The sequence below is a fragment of the Protomyctophum bolini genome (assembly GCF_963924005.1).
Source record: "Protomyctophum bolini genome assembly, chromosome: 18".
In the NCBI taxonomy this organism is placed as follows: Eukaryota; Metazoa; Chordata; class Actinopteri; order Myctophiformes; family Myctophidae; genus Protomyctophum; species Protomyctophum bolini.
Window position 1 is genome coordinate 23372141 of NC_137879.1, and position 21792 is coordinate 23393932.

The following is a 21792-nucleotide window of genomic DNA, read 5'->3' on the forward strand; positions in this document are numbered from 1 at the left end:
CAAAGTTAATTTAGACAGCTATACACTCAACTGGTTAAAAATTCCAAAGAGAAATACCCAAAAACTTGTTCACATAACTTGAACTTGAAAAGGGGGGGTGATGGAGGCGTGCTCAAGCTAGCTGAACAGAATAAAAGAGGAGCTGATCCTTCCCCAAGGAGAACTTTAAGGCGACAACATGTGTTTTGTGAAGGTAAGAAGAATTTTAATTTATTTTTGTGGTGTTTTTTATTTGCGTTTTCCCCTTTAAGCTAGTTAATGTGCTAGCCTAATATATAGCTGCACCATAGGCCTACGTTTGACAATTTGATCAAAAACGGTGCCTGCATGGCCAGATATTGGGATAACTCAATGCTGTTCTTGCAATTAAGGAAAGAAGTTCACTGATAGCCATTAGCCAATTGAATCACTTAATTGGCTGCAGCCAGTGATCATTTCATCTCAGTTGTGCATTTGATTTGAATGTGAATTGCTGCCTGTCACTCACCGAGTCACCGTTTTCTGTCCGTTTCTTTTTAGATGAAGTGGCTTCTTGTGTTAGTTTCTTGCGCTCTCGTGTCCAGCTGGGCTGTAGTCAAGGCGGATGACTGGCCTCAGTGGGCTGAACTACAGCCCGCTGTAGTCAAAGAAGACAGAGCTTCGGACTCAGTCGGTAGGCTTAAGCGTTTGGTTTTAAGTAACAAGTTTACATTTGTTGATTTTGTTTAGAAAGCTATATCTATTCGTAATTTAGTTGCATATTCATATGGCCGTATCAGGCTATAATAAGCCTTTTGTTTTTGTTATTTTCTCCCGCAGATTGGTGTTACCATCTTCCAAATTGCAGTAAGTCCATTGCATTGCGAATTTGCGCATAGGTTTCCTCAAATACCATGGTTCTTGACGTGCGTTCACTGTGCAATATAAAAGTAATGCGCTCCCGCTGCGCATATCCGAGCGCACAATCCACCATGGTCTTCACTCAACATCATCACCAATTAATTGTGATGGACCTTTTCGTCAAAATTCTATTTTTGCTTTCATATCATAATGTTTGTGTAACAATTTATAATCTGTTCTCAATAAAAACCTATTTGACAAAAAAAATCTATTTTTGCTACCGACATAGGTCTACAGCGGTCACCGAAACGTTTTATGGGCTAGTATAGTGGCCTATTCTGTCCTACCGATTCTGAATAAATCACACCCGTGTGAAGTGAGGGGCACTCTTATCATCATAATACATCATCTCATTCCGGCCAATTAGAATTAGCGCCTCACCTTCATCATCTTCAATGTTACACACACACACACACACACACACACACACACACACACACACACACACACACACACACTCAAAGGAAGGCCATTCATTGTCAATGGCATTTAATGTTTGTGTTGGGACAATGACTTAAAACTGTCCATTCATTATCAATGGCATTTTTGTTAGGACAATGTCTGTGTTTACACACACCCTCAAAACATAGGAGGGGATAGCGCCCATCAAAAATGGAGGGCCTTGTCTAAACAAGATTTAGATTTATATTATCGTGAGAATGATATCTTCAATGTCACATAGACTAGAAAGCCTACAGTTTCTATTAGCTTGGATTCCCCATCGATGATGTCATTGGTGGACATTTCTGAACTGCCCACAGCCCTCCTATGAGACACAGACTGGTTTCTGAACTGCCCACAGCCCTCCTATGAGACACAGACTGGTTTCTGAACTGCCCACAGCCCTCCTATGAGACACAGACTGGTTTCTGAACTGCCCACAGCCCTCCTATGAGACACAGACTGGTTTCTGAACTGCCCACAGCCCTCCTATGAGACACAGACTGGTTTCTGAACTGCCCACAGCCCTCCTATGAGACACAGACTGGTTTCTGAACTGCCCACAGCTCTCCTATGAGACACAGACTGGTTTCTGAACTGCCCACAGCCCTATATGAGACACAGACCGAGTAGGAAGAAATTGTGGCATTAGCAATTATTGAAGAGAGAAAAGTGGTGAAGTGGTCCTTTAAGTGACACACTCGACTCAATGCAATCAATTAATTTTACTGGGGACCCCCAGGAACCCACTGAAGGACCCCAGGGGGTCCCCAGTCAGACCACACTTTGGGAACCACAACTGTAGAGATGTCGTGATATATTTTAAAGCTTTTTCAGTTAAAAAATGAAAAGCCTGGGGAAACCCATTGGAAAATCTGGCATATAGGAAGTGGGAGTCAACTTGTATTTCGCTAACTGATAACAGTAAGGGAGCGGGGGCGGGCGCCGGGCGCTCAGATCGGTAAACCAATAGGATTGTACTCGCCGGCACCCGCCCCTCTAGACCAGAAATCACACGGGCTGGGGCAGGCTAGTGAAAGCTTTGCCCTCAATAACTTAAAAACAGAAAAGACCATGAGGGACTATGGGATTTAAATGGTTTATACAATGATGTGATTAATACAATGAACAATGAATTCTTCATGCTGCTTGACCAATTGAAACTCTTGTGTTTGTGCACTTTTAGACTATTCCGTTTGGCCGACCATTGCTCCAGATCATTGTAATGGTACCAGGCAGTCTCCCATTGACATCGTCTCAGCATCAGCCACCGGTGACTCCAATTTGGGAGCCTTCACCTTTACCAACTTTGACAGCAACTCGTCAATGACAAAGATCACCAATGTTGGCGGCTTAACAGGCGAGCGGCAGGCAGCAGCTTTAGAGACCTCTTCGTTGTTGTCCCAGAAACTCCTAGATTAACATCCTACTTGATCATACTACAGCATCACACAAAAGCATCAAAAGATCTTTTTAAATCTTAATTTTAATCCTGAAAAGTGACTTTTTTTAAATACTGTGGAACAATGCCAAGCATGATGCAGAATGACCCATTTCACAATCATTTCACTGTGTTTTAATTAAGACTATTCATCATTAATGTTGCAGCTGGTAAAGCTGGGGAAGAATTTATTTAATGTTCTGCTGGGTATCTTACCCGTCATGATTTATCTTTTCTTTTTTTTGGGGTAATAAATAAAATGCTATTATGCTCAAGTAAAAATACCTCAAAATTGTAGTTCAGTATACCTATAGTCATTGGGCTAAATTAATTGTTTATAGTTGGAGAACACACACGCTTACTCTCCTGTGTTTCCCTGCCTTCATTTTCATGTGAGGATTACCTCCCGTAGTGCCTTCAATCTGTACACATACATACAGTAGTACCTGACAATTACCTTCCTCCTGTGTGTTTTGAATGTTGTTTGTCCAACTACAGAATGATAACTGTACAATATGTTAATACATTTCCTGTCCCCCCCCCCCCCACACACACACACACACACACACACACACACACACACACACACACACACACACACACACACACACAGTCAAAGTAGGACTTAGTGGGGTCAGTATTTCAGGAGGTGGTCTAGGTGAGGCCTATGACAGCCTGCAGTTCCACTTGCATTGGGGCAATGGCTCTTCAGTCGGCGGTTCAGAGCACACTGTGGATGGCAAACAATACCCCATGGAGGTATGGCCGTTTTTCTTTCAAAGATTTGTTTTAGGCTTTTCTGCCTCGCCTTTGAACTACAAGTTTCTGTGTTTGATCCCGGGCACTACCAACTCATTATAATGTAAATAACACGGCTTGAGTGACTAACGGTCAAGACATGCTCCTTCTAACGTCTTGAAAAAACTGAGACCGCCCATCAGAACGTCTGACTAAGTAAATTCATAAACCTCAGAAGGAGCATGTATTGCACTTAAGTCGTCCGGTAAGTACTGGGAGCTGATGGTAGGTGTTTTTCGCTCCAGTGGCTCCACCTCAGCAATCCATCTCCCAGTGCTCTATAGCGCATTGTAAAGGGAATAGAGACTCGTCCTTGTTCTTCGAAATAAACCACTCTGACCTTACTTACTTATTTCTTTATTTCTCTCTCTCTTAGTTGCACCTTGTCAATATCAAGGCCTCACATAATGGGTCTGTAGGTCTCGCTTTCGATGACTCCACTGGGCTTGCTGCTCTTGGGTTTCTTATAGAGGTAAAGAAGGGGATTTCCATTAACATCAGGTGTTAATAACAGGACCTGATACATGTGGTTTAATACAGTGTTTACTGCACTTTAACAGGAAATGTCAGGTGACGAAACTGCATCACCTGCAAGCTGGAAGACCTTGACCGACAACTTGGCCAGTGTCACACTGAAAGGTAAGCATTTGTTTTTCATAATTTCCCTTGAAATTTGACTTGTAATGAATTCAATGAAGGATCAGCTGCAGTTCCTTCACCAGTCAGTGCATCTGTCTACAGACCACAGTGCGGAAATTGCTGCTGGCCTTTCCCTGGATGATCTGTTAAATGGAGTGGATCGTACCAAGTACTACCGCTACCTCGGCTCATTGACCACCCCCACATGTAACGAAGCTGTAGTTTGGACTGTGTTCAAGGAATCAATCAAAGTCAGCAAAGATCTGGTGAGTTTGATTTTACATGAATCTGTGTGAAGTTTGCATTTTCTCCCTGTGTCCCTAATGCAGGTATAGTACCCTCACAAAGACATGCAGTAATCCTGGTCTTTTTACTGCCTCCCCCTGGTCAACTCGGGTGCCGGGATGATGGAGGGCAAAGGAACTGGTTGGACGTGTTCCTTCCGCCCTGTCAGATGATAAGAAGCTCCTTAACTCCTTATGCAATGAAGGGAGCATGAGCTCAGTTCGGGCGTTCCCCAGGTTGGCAGAGGGAGAGTAGGGCCCAGGATCACAGCAGTCATTGGCACCTGGTGAAAAAAATGGGCTACAAAATTTGTGGGATAAAATGTATTAAAAATAATAATAATAATAATAATAATGCAACCGTTTTGAAATCATGACATTATGTTACAGCTCTGATGGGAGAATCTGTAGTTGGCCGGGTCAGGACCCATCTTTGGGACGCAGAAATATATTCATTCAAAAGATCTTCAAAAATAACAGGAATGAAATTTTAACTTTCAAAATAATTTAATAATTTCAAATCTTAAAAACTTTTGTGAAAATAGCAGATCTTTAATGTGACCCATATTGTGATCTTAAATTGGCTATTTTCACTGGTTTGGGTACCGGAGAGAGAGCAAATGTCTCTTTTGGGTCTCGGGATAATGCGTATGGGAACCACTGCTGTAGTTGATGAACTGATGTGATGTCTTCCCTGCAGATTGACCTCTTCAGCACCATGGTTCATGTTGGCGACTCCACCTCATCAGAGCTGATGACCCTCAACTTCAGAGGCATTCAGCCGGCACAGCCAGTGACAACCCAGTCAAGTGGATCATCCAAAACATGTTTCTCTCTAGGTCTCTTGGCTCTTTGCCTACTGATCTGGAGTGCTTAGACCTTAGACTTATAGGAGCTAACCTCATCATTTTAAAATCAACTGCCACCTATGACATTGTTGTTGAACAACCAGTGGAGGAAAACAGTTGTCTGTGTTTAAGTAATTGCTGCTATTTGCATACGCATATCCATCTCCCTTATTATTCCATGTCACCTACTGACTTGTCCTAGTTGCGTTGGGAGGGTCTTACAAAGCTCTATAGTCTACTCTATAGACAGTCTCTAGAGCTTTGTATATGACCCTCCCACCCCCTCACAGCTGCACAATGCTCTTCTAGGCATCACTGACCAGTGCTTCCACTCACCAGTGTGATGTTATTTTTTGTGACACCATTATCTTTTAAATATAGCAATAGCAGGAATTTATGTGTTTCTCCAACAACGATGACCTCACATATGTATGTTTAAGTAAAGTGAACACTTCCATTAAAATGTATTTGATCAAATCAAATTGGAAATTGGATTGCAGCATCACTATCACCCCGGGGGGTGTATTGAGATGCATTCAGGTCACAAGGTTTAATAAAATGTATTAAAATCAATGATGTAGAACTTTGATTTATGTATGTGACCTATAGTAACATTACATTTAATCAATCTTGTTGCACTTTTCCATGTGGAATTGAGCCAGACACTTGATATGGGCTTGTCAGAGGTTAGCCTCTGACAAGTGTTCCCAAAACGTTAGTTCAACAAATATACAACAATAAAAGCCTGTTGTGTGTGTGTGTGTGTGTGTGTGTGTGTGTGTGTGTGTGTGTGTGTGTGTGTGTGTGTGTGTGTGTCAAAAGCAGGTGGATTCTATTTCAAATAATTGAAAGGTATACCCTGCACATTGTTTATCCAAAATATAGTGGTACTCTATTTTCGCCTAGTTTGGACTGATGGTAGGCGGAGTCCATTCTTGGCTTTGCCATTCATTGTTCATTTAATAGTTTATATTGTTAAGTGATTTCTATCAGCATGCTTGCGGTGTTCCATGGACGTATATTGACTACATGAGTGAAAGGGACAAGCTTGCCAAGTGTTTCAAGTGTCCAACTGTGCATAGAAGAAAGTGAATAAACATTACTTTGCAAACATCTGCTTCCATGATTAATAAAGGGACACTGATGCACTTTGAAAAGCATCTAAGGGATAAAACCCTTATGGCATGAATTAACTGGACAGTTATTAATAGGTGCTAAAAAAATGATTGAGGTAGTGCCAACAGTGTTAATATTGAACAAGTATATGCAGTGTTTTTTCCACTCATGGCTGTCAATAAAGTGTGGGAAGATGGCAAATTAGAGGTACTGTTGTACAGTAGGTTACAGTACACAAGCGTAATCAGCTCAGACTCTTTTGATATATTTCATGAGAATGTTTCTAGTTCTGACTGGCTCAGTCACAGTTTTATTCGAATTCACAATTCACCAGCAATCCTAGTACCATCCTGTATTTGAAGTCATCTGCCTAAGTTCTCTTATTTGATTTTCAGAGAGTCCAGGTAGCATTGACTACTTGGTTCATGTTCATCACAGTCTATCCACACTTTTCCTGGGCTGTGTGTGCTCCAGTTCCTGTCGTTTTGATCCAATAAAAGCCAATGAAACTGGTCAGATGACCAATGATATCCAATGAAATCAACAGGAACTGGAGCACACACAGCCCAGGAAAAGTGTGGATAAACAGTAACATGCAGAGAATGATGATGCACAGTTGGAAGGGATGGTTCTAATATGGGCAGATATTGATCAACAGGAATTTTACCATCACAAGGCACTGATAACCATCACTTGAGAATGAACAGCATGTACAGTACACTGAACAGGTTTGTCATGAGCATAAAGTCAACATTACAGTAGGACGTAACAGTATCATGACGTTTGACATTCATCAGAAGTTGAGATGGCTGTGGAGTGGTGTCAGGGACAAGATAAACAAAAGTAGACAAGGACCAGGATAAGACATATTGTAAATAATTTGACATTTTAATGTTAAGTTTTCTCTCAACCTAGACATTTGAGACCAATTATCTTTTCTAAATTTTAGTTTGACATTTTCAACTAAAATATGAATTATAACTTGCACCTGCAACGTGCACCTGATTGTTTACCTCTGAATGTTTGATAATACATTAATGAATACTGTAATGCAAAACAATAGTTCAGTTGGCTGAACTCAGAGAGAGATCAGCTGTGTCCTGATGATTTCTTATTTTATATGATTTATTTATTTGGTATACACTTCATGTAAAAAATATTCTGAAATATGTGTTGAGGTCTTAAATTATGGACTGTGCTTTGTGGGGTTTCATTGAACCACACAGAGCATGGAAAATATTACTTTCTGTAATTATGAACAGTAAAATACACTTTACCACGTGAACCCTATAACACAGATAACAACAGTGAGCTTGAGTTGTTATGTGAGTGGTTAATTTAACTCTGTGAAAGTGTAAAAATGCACCTGGTTGTGGGACGATACAGTAGCTCAATTGGTAAGTGTGCATACCGCATAAGAAAGGCTATACATTAAGTATAGTCCTTCCTTCAGATGTCCAAATGTGACCTGGGGCTCTTTGCTGTAGGCCCTATGTCATTCCGTCTCTCTGGGTTATAGGCTCAACACACCTACGCATACATCTGATTTAATATTAACAGGTTTTGCAGATTCATACTTTATTCAGTGTGCAATGTCACGCACTGAAAATAGCCAAACCACAAGCTCACGTGTCGTACTCCTAGATCTATTTTCAGTACACGACACCTGCATGCAAATAAGTATAAAGTGGGCTTAAGTTGCTCTTGTTTAAATCCACGAAGGGGATGGGATTCTGCCCTATATGTTCATTTTGTGCTTTAAACATTGAAAGTTCTCATTATGTGGGGGAGTTATGAGTGCTATGTTTCAGGGTTGAATTTCAATACATCATCCTGTAGCCTACACACTGTCATTAAATGCTTATTCTCGCAAAGTCGAGGACAGGAAGCTGTTCACTGCATTTCCAATAGGGTGATCAGGTTTTTAGTAGGCTGTTTAACAGCAACCATAACCAACACTACCCTCTAGTGGAATAAGGAGAACTTTACACAACTCTCACACGCACACGCACGCACGCACGCACGCACGCGCACACACACACACACACACACACACACACACACACACACACACACACACACACACACACACACACACACACACACACACACACACACCCTACTTGAAATAGACATTAATACAAAGGTGGCAACGAAGAGCTACTGTAACAAATACATTATTGCCCACATAAATGCACGGCAGGGTATTTTTGAGTGGTGCAACCACTCCTACATCCAGCAATGTCCGTGTACCTGTGTACCTGTGTACCTGTGTGAGCACGAGTGGTGTGCGCATGCGTGAAATTGGAACGAGAGAAGTACAGTATGTGACATGGCTGCCACCTGCTGGACGCAAATCTAAAGAAGGAAAGGCAGAGCCAAAATAATAATGAAAAAATAGTTCTCAGCGACGCAGATTGATATCCATAATAAAGCTAATCTGACGGAGCAGAGAGAGAGAGAGGGAGAGAGAGAGAGAGAGAGAGAGAGGAGGGGGGAGAGAGGGGAGTTGCACCACTCGGTTCACACAGGTGTGATTTTTTATAGTTAATCCTGTCCATGTGCCTGTCTGTCTGTCCGTTAGCTAAATAATTTTAAATTAAATTTAAAAACAGATGGATTTACATGAAACTTGTCCCGAATAAATTATTAACTTTCGGGGGTCAAAGGTCAAGGTCACAATCAAGGTAAATGTCAAATATCTCAGGCACGGCGAGACGTAGAACAGTCGACGTGTCTTAATTTGTGTTATTCTCCAATGAACTCATTAAGTGCCCATAGAGCTGACAAGAGGAGCAGCCAACTGCTGTTGACAAATGAAGAGGATCCTGTGATGCTACAGCTGCAGTCTCTGGATTGAGGTTTATCTGGAACATTGGTAGTTGCAGGCGCCGGACACCAGAGCCAATCCACGGCTGTGGATTTAGGAGTGACATTATCTTCGCCCATTTCACCTCCTTTCAGCACCAAATAGTAGTTGTCCTTAAAGATGTGGGTCTCTCCTGGAGAACAAAAGCAGTGTTAATGTCAGTATATAGATAACAGTGAAATGTAGACAGCAGTTATCCAAATAAACGCTATTTTATACTTTTAATGTTTGCCTATAATGTGTCCAAAATGTCCAAAATCGGTATGGCAGGTTGAAAGTGATTTAAAAATGTCATGATATTTTCTTGATCCTGATCTTGGTCTTATCTTATGGGTCTCATAATACATTCAAGACAACAGGGGACACAGAGGTTCTCAACGTTTTTGGCTGGGGACCCCCGAAAATGCCACCACTACCAACACAAATTGGCCGCTACAATAACCTTAATAATAGAGAAAATACATCATAAATAAATACTGAAAGCAGATATAATCATTAAGGAAAGTTTATGCATGCATTTAGTACATGTGTACTATGCAAACTCAAAATGCAAACTCCCAGCCATTCAAAATGCAAAAAAAAAGAATAATAATTGGGGACTCCCCAAAAATAATTTCGGGATCCCCCGAGGGGTCGCGACCCCCAGGTTGAGAACCCCTGGACTGGAGCTAGATGTCCTCTCTGGGTTTACCGGTGCCCCAGCTGATGATGTCATCCAGGTCAGAGGGAACTCCCTTCCAGCGGGAGACATCTCTGGGGTAGTCTGACTCAGGCTGCTTGGCCAAACGCTGGCTCCTGTGGCTCTCGTCAAACCTCCAGTACTCTCCCCCGCTGAACAAGTAGGTATGGCCATTGTGGGCCCAGATGAAGGCAGCCTCGACCCTGTCCACTTGCTTCCCACTCTTGGTCTTCATGCCCCAGTCACTCAGGGACCTTGGGTAGCCGTCCATGGCCTTGGTGTCTTTGAACACCCAGTACTGAGAACCTGGACAGAGCAGAGAAGAGGACAGGTTGTAATGCCTGTGCTTTCAGGGTCGTGCAAATGTGATTTTAGATTGATTGAATACTATTATTAGTCAAAGATTTACGTGGTGAAAGGGATAACACAAAAACGTCCTGGGAAATTGTTTCCATTGTGGTCCTATCTATGTATTCAATTCATCAACATAGCATAAACATTTCACAAAAATAAATGTCATCAACAGCTACAAAGGAGAAAAAGGGGACAACAGCAGTGAATAACACTTCCTTTCTATGGGAAATTCCACCCCCTTGTGGTCTCCTGATAGATGTGTTTTTTCTCAGTACTTCAAGATACACCAATGAACTGAACAGGTACAGTGTATGAAATCCATTTAATGGATATGGAAGTTGTGGGACTTTCTTTTCTGTTTGAAAGAACATTGGTTGTTTTGTTGTATTATTGGACACTTGGTGGCAGGCTTTAGATGGGACAGGCAGGTGCAATAATTAGGGAAGGCACAGGTAGCACAAACAGTTCTTACCATAGACAGAGCCATAATGTTAACTGTACTTCAATAAATACAACCAAACGGCAATATCAACTGGGCAATGGGCATCCTGATCTGTTCTGTTTTTGTGTCTATGCTGTGTAGGATCACTCCCTTGCACTATAGCCGCAAGCAACTTAGATGCTATAAATGTTATCTGCATCTAAGTTGTAATACCCTCCATTCATGGAACAGAAAAGTCTGATTGTATTAAACAACTGTAGCACTGCCGCTTTAAGGGTAGTGCATAAAAGGGGTTGTCCAGGTTTGAGGCCTCATGTTTGTCAGAAGCCTGATTTGAGTGTTTGTTGGGGACCTGGAGGCATGAGGTACAGCCTAGCTAGTACTTGGTATGAAAACCTCAAACAAATGTTGATGCTTTGATAATTAATTTTGTTTATATGGGGATATATTTTAATTAGTGTCATTTAATATTCCGAGTTTGGCAGGTATGATGTTTTCTGAGAGGGAGCTCGTAGGGGAATGGCTTTTAAGAGGGTTTTTGACATGGCATCTGTACTTCCAGAGCCTCTATAGGTCCTTTCCTGGTTTAACCACATCCCCATATATTGACTGGGGGTAGGTTTGAATTTGTATTGAGGGGTAACCAGGTGTATTGTGATCTATTGTAGGACAACTAATTAACCTACAACCTTTCATAGTAGTTGGGTAAAGTTAGCTTAAGTTGTGGCAAATCTGCAAACAAAATGCTTGCCACTAGCTTTCTTCACAGTTGCGTTCATAAACATGTCTACTATCACTCATAGTTCCAACCCAACTCCCTTGGGAAACTTTGTGACAGCTGCTGAAAGTTGGGGTACCATTTTCAACCATTATACTTTAAGTAGCATGTGACATGTCAAACTAGGGGGTTTTCTAGCCCCACAAGCAGAACCCAAATGGTACTGAAGTTTCTGACATTTTGTAGACTCAGTACATTGGGTCCCATTCCGGCGTCACCCTGCCACCGGGTACGCACACATAAATACACGTAAACACGTTCTTATAAATCGATCCGCGCACTTAGGCGCCTTTTTTCCAAATTTCATAAAAGCTTTATGGAGGGTTCCGAGAGGGGCTAGGGGTTTTCATGATGCTGAATCCATTCCAAGCATGAGTTTTGCATGAAAATACTAAATTCGGCCATAGCCAAATGTTCCCAAATGTGCTGACCTCGGCTGTGGGTATTTTTAGGTGTTTTTTGTACAAAACTAATGCTTGCAATGGATTCAGCATCATGAAAACTCTCTAGTTTGTCACATGCTTAAAGTATAATGAAATTTGGAATTTGTTGCCTTATATTGGTTGATAATGGTATCCCAACTTTCAGCATGCTGTCACAAAGTTTCTCAAGGGTTGGAAGAAATTTTTCTGTGATAGTAGACACGTTTATGAAGAAAGCTAGTGGTAAGCATTTTTTTTGCAGATTTTCCACAACTTAAGCTAACTTTACCTAACTATAGCCGCAATTTGCAATTGCAACACTAGATTTTCTTATATGATGAAATCTAGAGTTGCAACACCCTAAACTCACAAATTGCAGAGCTGTGAGGCAAGCTTGAATTATCCTCTCAATCTGCAAGTGTTTGTTTCATAAAATCACACCCGCGTGAACTGAGTGGTTCCCCTAACCACACCAAAGGGTCACCATGCAACGCTTGACGCTAAAACTGTCTTGACCCTTTGATGTGTTTTGGCCCATTGAATTACATGCGTTGAATCACTAGGGTCAACGTGCAACAAGACATATCACACCGCAGGGACAACGCTAAAACCGTCTTGACCCTTTGGTGTGGTTAGGGCTTAAGAGGTGCGTGGTTTAAGGTTGAACTCAGCCGATCAGCCCAAACTTTGCGGAATATATACAGCTCCATCTCACTGAATTAGAGTTTTTTGTAAAAGTTCATTTTCTTCTGTAATATAATTCAAAAAGTGAAACTTTCATATATTCTCAATTCATTGTGCATAAAGTGAAGTATTTAAAACCTTTTTTTGTTTTAATCTTGATGATTATGGCGTACAGCTCATGAAAATCAAAAAATCCTATCTCAATGAATTAGAATATTTTACGAGACCACTAAAAAAATGTTTTTTTTAAATGAGAAATGTCGATTATCTGAAAAGTATATTAATGTATGCAGTTAATACTTGGTCTGGGCTACTTTTGAAGAAATTATTTCATCAATTGGGCATGGTATGGAGGTGATCAGCCTGTGGCATAGTTGAGGTGTTATGGAAGCCCAGGTTTGCTTTGATAACAGCCGTAAATTAATTTGTATTGTCAGTCTCATGTCTCATGTCTCACGCCTTCCTCTTGACAATACAACGTAGATTCTCTGTGGGGTTCATGTCAGGCCAGTTGGCTGGTCAGTTAAGCACAGTAATACCATGGTCAGTACACCAGTTACTAGTAGTTTTGACTCTGTGGGCAGGTGCCAAATCGAGCTGGAAAGGAAAATTAGCATTTCCACAATGTACTCTAAAAAGATGGCTGTGTTGAAACCGTTGTTAACTTTTCACTGTCAGTGGACCAACACCATGCACATAACATGGCCTAAATCATCACTGTGTAGTTTTGGCTCTGTGGGCAGGTGCCAAGTGCTGCTGGAAAAGGAAAATCAGCATCAACATAAAGCTTGCCAGTGATGATTACACAGTGATGATTTAGGCCATGGTATTACTGTTCTTAACTGACCAGCCAACTGGCCTGACCTGAACCCCACAGATAATCTAGGTTGTATGTCAAAAGGAAGGTGTGAGACATACTGTAAGACTGAACAATACAAATTAATTTACGGCTGTTATCAAAGAAAACCTGGGCTTCCATAACCCCTAACAGTTCCACTGGCTGATCACCTCCATGCCACGCCCCATTGATGAAATAATTTCTTCAAAAGTAGCCCAGACCAATTATTAACTGCATACATAATATACTTTTCAGATGGTCGACATTTCTCGTTTAAGTGTTCTCATAAAATATTTGAATGCATTGAGATAGGATTTTTTGATTTTCATGAGCTGTACGCCATAATCATCAAAATTAAATACTTCACTCTATGCACAATGAATGGAGAATATATGAAAGTTTCACTTTTTGAATTATATTACAGAAGAGAATGAACTTTTACAAAATATTCTAATTCAGTGAGATGGAGCTGTATGTCCCACCAAAGTAACAAATAAACCCCTCTTGATTCAGGAGAGAGGGAGGGGGGGGAGAGAGAGACTCTTCCACATGGAAATTAATCATCATCCTCACCAATAAAGAAGATGATACAACTGTCACTCTTCCTCTCGTATACAGCATCAATCTTGTTGGTATCTGGTGGGAGGCCCATCCAGAAGTTTTTAATCAGAGCTGGATTGTCTGAGACCAAGGAGCCGTCTCGCTCTCTCCTCCAAAAGTACACACCTGGATAGGAAAAAGGGAAGTGAATGACTGATTGACAATATCCCTATTCCCATACTGTGAATCTTTTTTCTTTTCTTTTTTTTGCATGGTATATTGAGAAATAATACCCATGATTGCTGGGATGTTTTTTTTGTTTCCGCCTCCCCCAATGTATTCAAATTTGACTAGTGCTAACCATTCCATTCATGCCAAGTGCTGATACAGTCACTGTTGCTAGTTAGACCATTATGTACCCTTGCATTGAGGATACGTTTGCACGGTTTAAATCCAACAAGAGTCGCAAAGCGCTTTAGTCAGCATTGGGCCCCGACGCAGGCTGGTCAGCGGGTGTGTGCTAGCAGCAGCCACCACCAGGCTCTGCCAAACTTTGTTCAACTCAACTGTCATTGCATCTCTGTATGTATTCATAATTCTATTTTACAGATGGCACGGGTGGGCGACCGTGTGCCCCCCCTTGCCTCTGGGCCCGAGCGCAGTTGCATTGTCTGCGTAGCACTAGTAACTCCCCTGGCTTTAGTACAATTATTGTGTCACCATAATAATCGCTCAAGTTGGGTATCATCTGCGGCATGAAGGGCATCTCTACCAACACTGAGCAGGTCGCCGTGTGGATCCAGTCTTTCAGCAGATCTGCTCCAATCTCTCCAAGTCATTGGATGAGATGTATGATACTGGATCAGTGGATAACACAACCATCTCTCCAAGTCATTGGATGAGATGTACAACACTGAAGCCGTGGATAACACAACCATCTCTCCAAGTCATTGGATGAGATACTGGATCAGTGGATAACACAACAAAGCCCAACAGACACAAAGAAGAGGGTAAAGCACGGCGGGGGTTGGATGCAGATTAAAAGACGGGGATACAATCCGGGGAGTGCTATGGGTGAAATTCCCACCCACTCACCAGCCAGGTTGTGGATGGAAAAGTGAATGTGCAGAATTTAAATACACGCATGTTCTGTGTGGAAGTGTGGATAAATGTGTTCATAAATGGTTATTTATTTCAGTTATTTCAAATAAATACTGTAAGTAATCTTTGTAATCCAATGGATTCAGTGTCTTATAAATCCTATAAATCAAACCAAAATGAAAATATGGCTATTTCCGGTTTAAACAGCCATTTTGAAATTTGTAAATGTCAGAAATGGATTCGGCATCCTTAACCCAATTTGTGCCCAAGACGTCTCCAGATGTCCTGGGAATTATGTTCACCTGATTCTCACACATGTATTGTCAAATGGGAGGGAACTTAAATGTTACAACCTACAATTGAACACTCCAAAGAGGACCTGTTTCAGTTCCTGATAATTATGGACCCACGCAGTTCTTCGTGTCTTCATTAAAAATGTATCATTAATCTATGTATGAAAAGGACACAAGAAATCTCTGGCAAAGCCTGCTTTTTAATGTTTTTTGCATAGAAGACCTGTCAGACTGCATGTCACCTGCTCTGGCTTGTGTCCATGAGGAACCCCAGCCACAGAGATGGCGGTTGGCCATCCTGCCACACTTGCAATTAACACATTTTATTTGACCTACCCTTAAAAAAGAAGACTTCTCCCCTGACATTGGCAACCGCGTCAAAACCTCCCTCACAGCGATCCGGGAGTGAGGGGTCAAACCTACAGCACAAAAATAACTGGTTAGTTGGATGAATGTGTGTGTGTGTGTGTGTGTGTGTGTGTGTGTGTGTGTGAATGGCCAGTAGGCCAAGGAAGTACATTCTTCACAAATATTTTGTATTTGTTTTAAATTGAACTGTCTTTCATGATGGAATTCAAACGTGGTCAGCTCAGGCTGAAACCTTGCCCGAGATGGCTGATGTCATACAGTAGGTGAGCGATGTCGCAGGCTGAACACATTAAGGCAGAGATCCACATGGAAGCCAAATTATTACTAGACCCCTTGGCTGTTTTCTTTTGTCTACATAGTTTATGCTTACATAGTTCCAATTTAAAAAAATCACACAGGTTCATTGTCATGTTTTCAGAGCTCAACTCACTTTGGTGGATCCGGATTCGGATCACCTGTTGCCGTTGGATATGTAGGCCTGCCGTCCTTCGCACCTAGAGCGCAGCCGTGAGGAGAGGGTTAACTGTAAAAGGCAGTTGGATGTAAACCGTTGTTGTGATACTTGAAAGCTATGTGAAACCTGCTCGGAGGATATGAAAGACAGGATACTCCTCTGTCTTAAGATATGGAAGGAAACTGCCATGTGCAGTTGTTGCACACATGTGCCATGTGATTGCATGTGCGCCATGTCTTAAATGCCAGGAAATGTGCCATGTGACAGCACTTCTGCACTTTGCAGCACGCATGCACTACAGTTTTAAGGAAAAAATATATATAATATAATATAGCTATATCAGTGGTTCACATTATATGTGGTACATTATATGTATTTGGAGTTTTGGACACGGACCCCTGTCTCAAAACATATATTAAAAGATTTGCATAAATTGTCACAATTTAAATACAATAGCAGATCTACATTTCTGCACTATGAGTATATCTTCTATTTTTGTATAAAATGCCACAGATGCTTTCTCGGTTTTAATGGGTTAATACTGTACACTGTCACTGTTGATAGGATAATTCACCTTATGAACAGTGCGTGAAACCATTCCAGATAGCTAATAGATTTCCCCTTTCATTTTTTTAGTTAAGTATTCAGTGTACCTATTCTACCAACAAAATAATGTACTCTTTTGAAAGGTCCAAAGTTTGCTGTTGGAAAGTAGGCCTATTGTCTGGGCTGGTCCAGTGACGCCATGGCAGTAAGTGGGATCCATGCCAAAAGACTGCGGCCCAAAGGTAATAACGCTTTCAAAAACACCTGTTTTGCTACATACTGTACATACTGACCAGCTAAAGTATGTTCACTCCTGGAGGTTGCTGTTTATACCATGAGATGAATCTTGTTTTAGTTTCACTGATGAGAATGCGCCTTTTGGGTGTGACAAGAGTTCATGTGTCTAGATAGTAGTTCCGCTAAATTGTGGAAGTGTTTGAAGTAGTCTAACAACCTGCAAAGCTCCCACTTCCGTGTCCACCCCATTACTAACCCTATCCCTAGCACTAACACTAACCGCACGAGAAGCCACGTAGTCAGAGTATTGGGATGTTGGACTTATGGGCAGTCCCTGGAGGGAGCAGGGCATTTGAAGTTCACTTTCGTTTCAACTGCACAACACCCCCTAGTTTGGTGGCACTGATGTACCGTATGGGACATCAGCTACTCGTCCTACTCGACATTGCAGCTCCTCATTGAAATGTCACTTGCCGCAGGTCTGCTGCTAAATATCCTGCGAATTTCCCACAAAGCTATCAGGCCAGATACAAACATTTACCTGCCAGTGGATTTTACTCACCAAATGGGAAATCTACACACATTTAGTTAACTAGAGTACAGACACAAGAAACGCACACATACTCAAATATGATGAAACGCCATACAGTACACCTGTGCATACGCTGGATGCAACAACACATTATTAAACACACAGGCAGTTCAGTAGGACACTCACCATAGAGCTGCTGGATGGCGAGCACGTCGTCCAGGGGCAGACGGTATTTGGGAATGTTTCTCACCGGTCCCTGGTAGTAGGGCCTCATGATGGAGGGATCGGTGGAGGAGTGAGACAGGCCTAGGGCATGGCCAAACTCATGCACTGCGACTGTGAACAGGTCTGTGCCGCCACCGTCCTCTCCTGATTGCGTGAAATGGAACAATGTTAGTCGACTCTCTTGTGCAGTAAATTTATCTGGATTTACTGTGTTTGGATATATACTGATAATCTCTATTTGTATACTTTTAATAGCCGTTATCCCTGACACCTTGTCACATTCATTGTCAAACAATGTATATTTCTATCTGTCCTCATACCAAACTAGTTCACCAAACTATTCATGTAGCCATTGATTCACCATTATTCATTTATATCCTTCCATCCATTTACCCAGCCATATATCATTCATTCATCCATCCAGTCATTCATCCATCCACCATGACTTCAATCACCCTGTACCTTCATAGCTCCAGATCTCATCGTCGTCAAAGTGTGTGTCGCCTGCTACTTCATCTCTGCCGGGAAAGAATGCATGGGCTAGCGTGCCGCCTCGTCCGTCAAAAGGGTACCCGTCCTCATGCAGCGAACGGATAAAAGACACTCTGATGTCCCCTCCAGGGATTGGCCGTCCCCTGTCACTCTGAGGCTGTTGTGTGAAGTGCAGGGGGGCTGCGTCACTCCAGGCTTTGAAGGCGTGAGTCAGGATAGTGTCCACCAAGTTGGGAGTCAGCGAGGCTGAGAGGGAGGGTGAGGGGTATTTGTGGACACTACATACGAAGAGTGTATTAATGATCTGGAGATTTTGTTCGAACTGATGTGCACCAAATTATTAAAATAAATCTACACGGGTATTAGGAAACAGAAATTAATTAATTCCAATCAACCTTCAAAATCGACGTAGATCGGCTAATTTAGCAATTTATTGTATGAAAGTATACTGGCTTAGGGCTTAAGTTGTTAATTAAACTGAATGCTATTCTAAAAAAGTTTACCATGTTTGGCTTTCATCTTGTCAAAAGAAAAAAATAACGCTACCTCTACTGAATTTATTTTAAAATCATTGTTTTGATCACAAGACCCCTTTTTGTTCCATCTACTTGTACTGTTAACAGTACAAGTAGATACTGGGTTGTGAATGTTTTTCTTTAATGAGAGCATCAGTAATACACAGTAATAATAAGAAACCGATTCATAATGGTGTCTGTCAGCAGGGATATACTTCTAGTAAGACAGAAAACACACCTCCATGTGAGGTCGTTCTTATCCCACTGAACGCCTGCCAGGGCATATCGTTTCCTCCTCCTCCTCTTCCTCATGTCATGCTCGTTCCCGATGATGTCTGGCAGAGAGCACCGTGGCGTAGACATGAGCTTCACGGTGTCATCGTCTGTAAGGGCACAGTTTTATTTGAGCCTTTCGTGTAGTACAGTATTAAGCTAATCATCTGAACCTTCCAAGACTTGTGATCTTTACCAATCTCTCCGGTTTCCCTGATTCCTCCGAATCTCTGCATGTCACGGACAGCCTTCTTAATTCCCTCCATGGTCTGCAGTCTATTTGAGCGTGGGTCAGGAGGAGGGAGGTAGCCATACCTGCTCAACCAATCCTGGATGAATGAGGTCAGTGGACAAACTGTACCAATATACACATCACAAATATAAGTTCTAACTTTAGCTCGGTGTGTCTCAAACATTACTTTGCCGTGGACCCCCAATAAGGGATGACTCATGTTGATGAAAATGTGTCACTATATCTTCCAAAGATAAAAGAAAATCTAGAATATCATATCTACAAGCATGTATAAAATAAGGTATGAACGTGATTTTTGTTTAATGCAATTTTACTTGGGACCCTCTGGGGGAATCCCTGGGCGTCCCTGGACCCCACTTTGAGAACCACTGTTGCTGTAGTACCTCCTTCCTCTTTCTGCACAAAACTGTGGTTTAACCCCATGTCCTATGGTACGTCGTCATGTTTCTCAGGAACACAACAAAAAAGTAAAGGGGGATTTACACAATGCAGTCCTTTTTTACTTTTATTTTTTACAATTGTGTTTCATATACCAATGAATGCTTTTGGACGAGGAACACTGGCTTCCTCAGAGCACAGATTAGAGATATGTCCAGGGGGGTGGCGGGGGTCGAGGGGTTAGTGTTTCCGGTGCAGTTTTTCCCTGGTCTGTTCATTCACAAGCCTCATTATCCCAGGGTAGTAACTATTTCGCAGCCTATAGAGCCTATACCGCCGGTGGTAGTGTGGCTATGGAGCCACTTGCCATGTGGCAGCATCCCTTCACTCTTTTATTTAATTAAGTATGGAGCATACATAAAGAATATTACAGATCATCTTCAGATTGACTCAGAGACAGAACTTGACAAAAAATAAGATATCACGTCAGCCCTTCCTCCCCAATCAATATTTTATGATCCATCCTTGTTGAGTGTTCAAAGTTGAGTGGAAAGCTCCATGAAAATATGCATATTGCAATCAGCCTGCTCTAGGCCCTTCATCTATATTTAAAGCATATTTAGCATTAATGACATTTGCATGTGAAGTTCACATGCAAAAAGAATACATGTGAAATGTATCAATTTAGTTCACATTGTGAACTAAATTGATACATTTCACATGTATTTTCTTTCTTTCTGTGTAGTCATAGTTTAGCCTACACCTCTCTAAAAAAGGAAATACAAATATCAGTTACAAGTTACAACGGTTCATTTTGAAACATTAAGACTATAGTTCCTCCTCACCTTTAGTTCAACGGATAGGCGTTGGCTCAATTCATCAACTGTTTTTGTGGTAGGGTATCTAGGCCTACAATAATGTCATTAAAATATAACAATTTGCTGACAGCAATTTGTTTCAAATACCAGTACAATTTTTTTTTAAATCGACTATCTATGCAATAGTTTGAGTTGTCACTTAACATTCCTGAATTGGAAATTAGATGTAGCCTATGGCATGGCTCATATTAAATTACCTCTTTGACATTGCCTGTAGACACTAGACATTTTAGTAAAGTTAATCTGTGGTTAAACTTATTGTTTTAGCCTACTTCAGAGCCCAAAGTGTTTTTAAGGCAGATAGCTGGTGAAGTTCTGATGATAAATTCTGATGATCACCAACCCCACATCATTCCCACTTGACACAAAAGTAAGATTCATCACTTTAACAATTTATAGCATTATTCAATAGGCAGAATTAACTTTTCTTGACCCCACAAGCCACAACTACAGTCAGTGACCCAAATCTAGCATCAACAATGTCTATAGTTATCGTCAATTAAGACTTACCAATCGTCTTGTGTATTGGTCGGGCGTTGGTGATGCATTTCCACACCAAGCAACTGCGATCAATGTAATCCATGGCAGAAGCCTAAACTCCATTCCAATCACTGCAAAGTGGAACCATTAACACGGCTTTAGAACACACATGTCTGATTAGATTACGCTGCATCCTATATGGTCCAACATTCCCAAATCCTTGATGCTGAAATCACAACCTACCGTATGTTCACCCTTCCCCCGCGGATCCTATGCTCTCATGAGACTAGGCAGGGCAGATCGATCAGCAACGAGCATCTCTCTCTCTCTCTCTCTCTCTCCCCCCCCCCCTCTCTTCTCTTCTCTTCTCTTCTTGAGGACTTGAGGAAGTCAAACACAGTAACTTTTCAAAATTCAAAATATTTCTCAAGCGAATCCTTTTGGCCAAATACAGCATACTATAGGGAAATTATGTATAGGGTAGATGTTGACGTTATTGTATGATCAACTGATACTTTTTGTACAGGTTTCGATAGTGCTGTCATTATTAATAATAAATTAACTAATGTTATTGTACTTATGCTAACAGTAAAAATGTGAACCTAATGATATTTCTCAGCAACAACATAAATGATAATGATCATTGACAATGAGGGTAATGTGAATAAGGATAATAACAACAATAATAATGTGTAATCTAACGGTATGTACATA

The 21792-nt window shown here is 41.4% G+C and overlaps 2 protein-coding genes across 3 annotated transcripts; one reads left to right on the forward strand and one right to left on the reverse strand.

Moving 5' to 3' along the window:
• Positions 1-415: 415 nt before the first annotated feature.
• Positions 416-5767, forward strand: LOC308333594 (carbonic anhydrase 4-like). The gene is made up of 8 exons (XM_080790053.1): positions 416-652; positions 799-825; positions 2507-2664; positions 3371-3520; positions 3936-4031; positions 4120-4198; positions 4301-4464; positions 5183-5767. Exons 1-8 carry the CDS (start codon positions 520-522, stop codon positions 5357-5359), a joined length of 984 nt encoding a protein of 327 aa, XP_080646179.1. The 5' UTR covers positions 416-519; the 3' UTR covers positions 5360-5767.
• A 1266-nt stretch (positions 5768-7033) lies between these two features.
• Positions 7034-21424, reverse strand: mmp25b (matrix metallopeptidase 25b). Of its 2 annotated transcripts, none has more exons than XM_080789549.1 (11): positions 21322-21424; positions 21109-21209; positions 19286-19404; positions 19055-19199; positions 18272-18579; positions 17771-17953; positions 16246-16309; positions 15783-15865; positions 14086-14238; positions 10007-10300; positions 7034-9448 (listed from the first exon to the last, which is right to left on the reverse strand). In XM_080789549.1, exons 2-11 carry the CDS (start codon positions 21144-21146, stop codon positions 9195-9197), a joined length of 1641 nt encoding a protein of 546 aa, XP_080645675.1. In that variant the 5' UTR covers positions 21147-21209; positions 21322-21424; the 3' UTR covers positions 7034-9194. The 2 variants fall into 2 exon arrangements, with proteins under 2 accessions (XP_080645675.1, XP_080645674.1); XM_080789548.1 differs by having other exon boundaries at positions 19286-19418.
• Between the last annotated feature and the right edge of the window lie 368 nt (positions 21425-21792).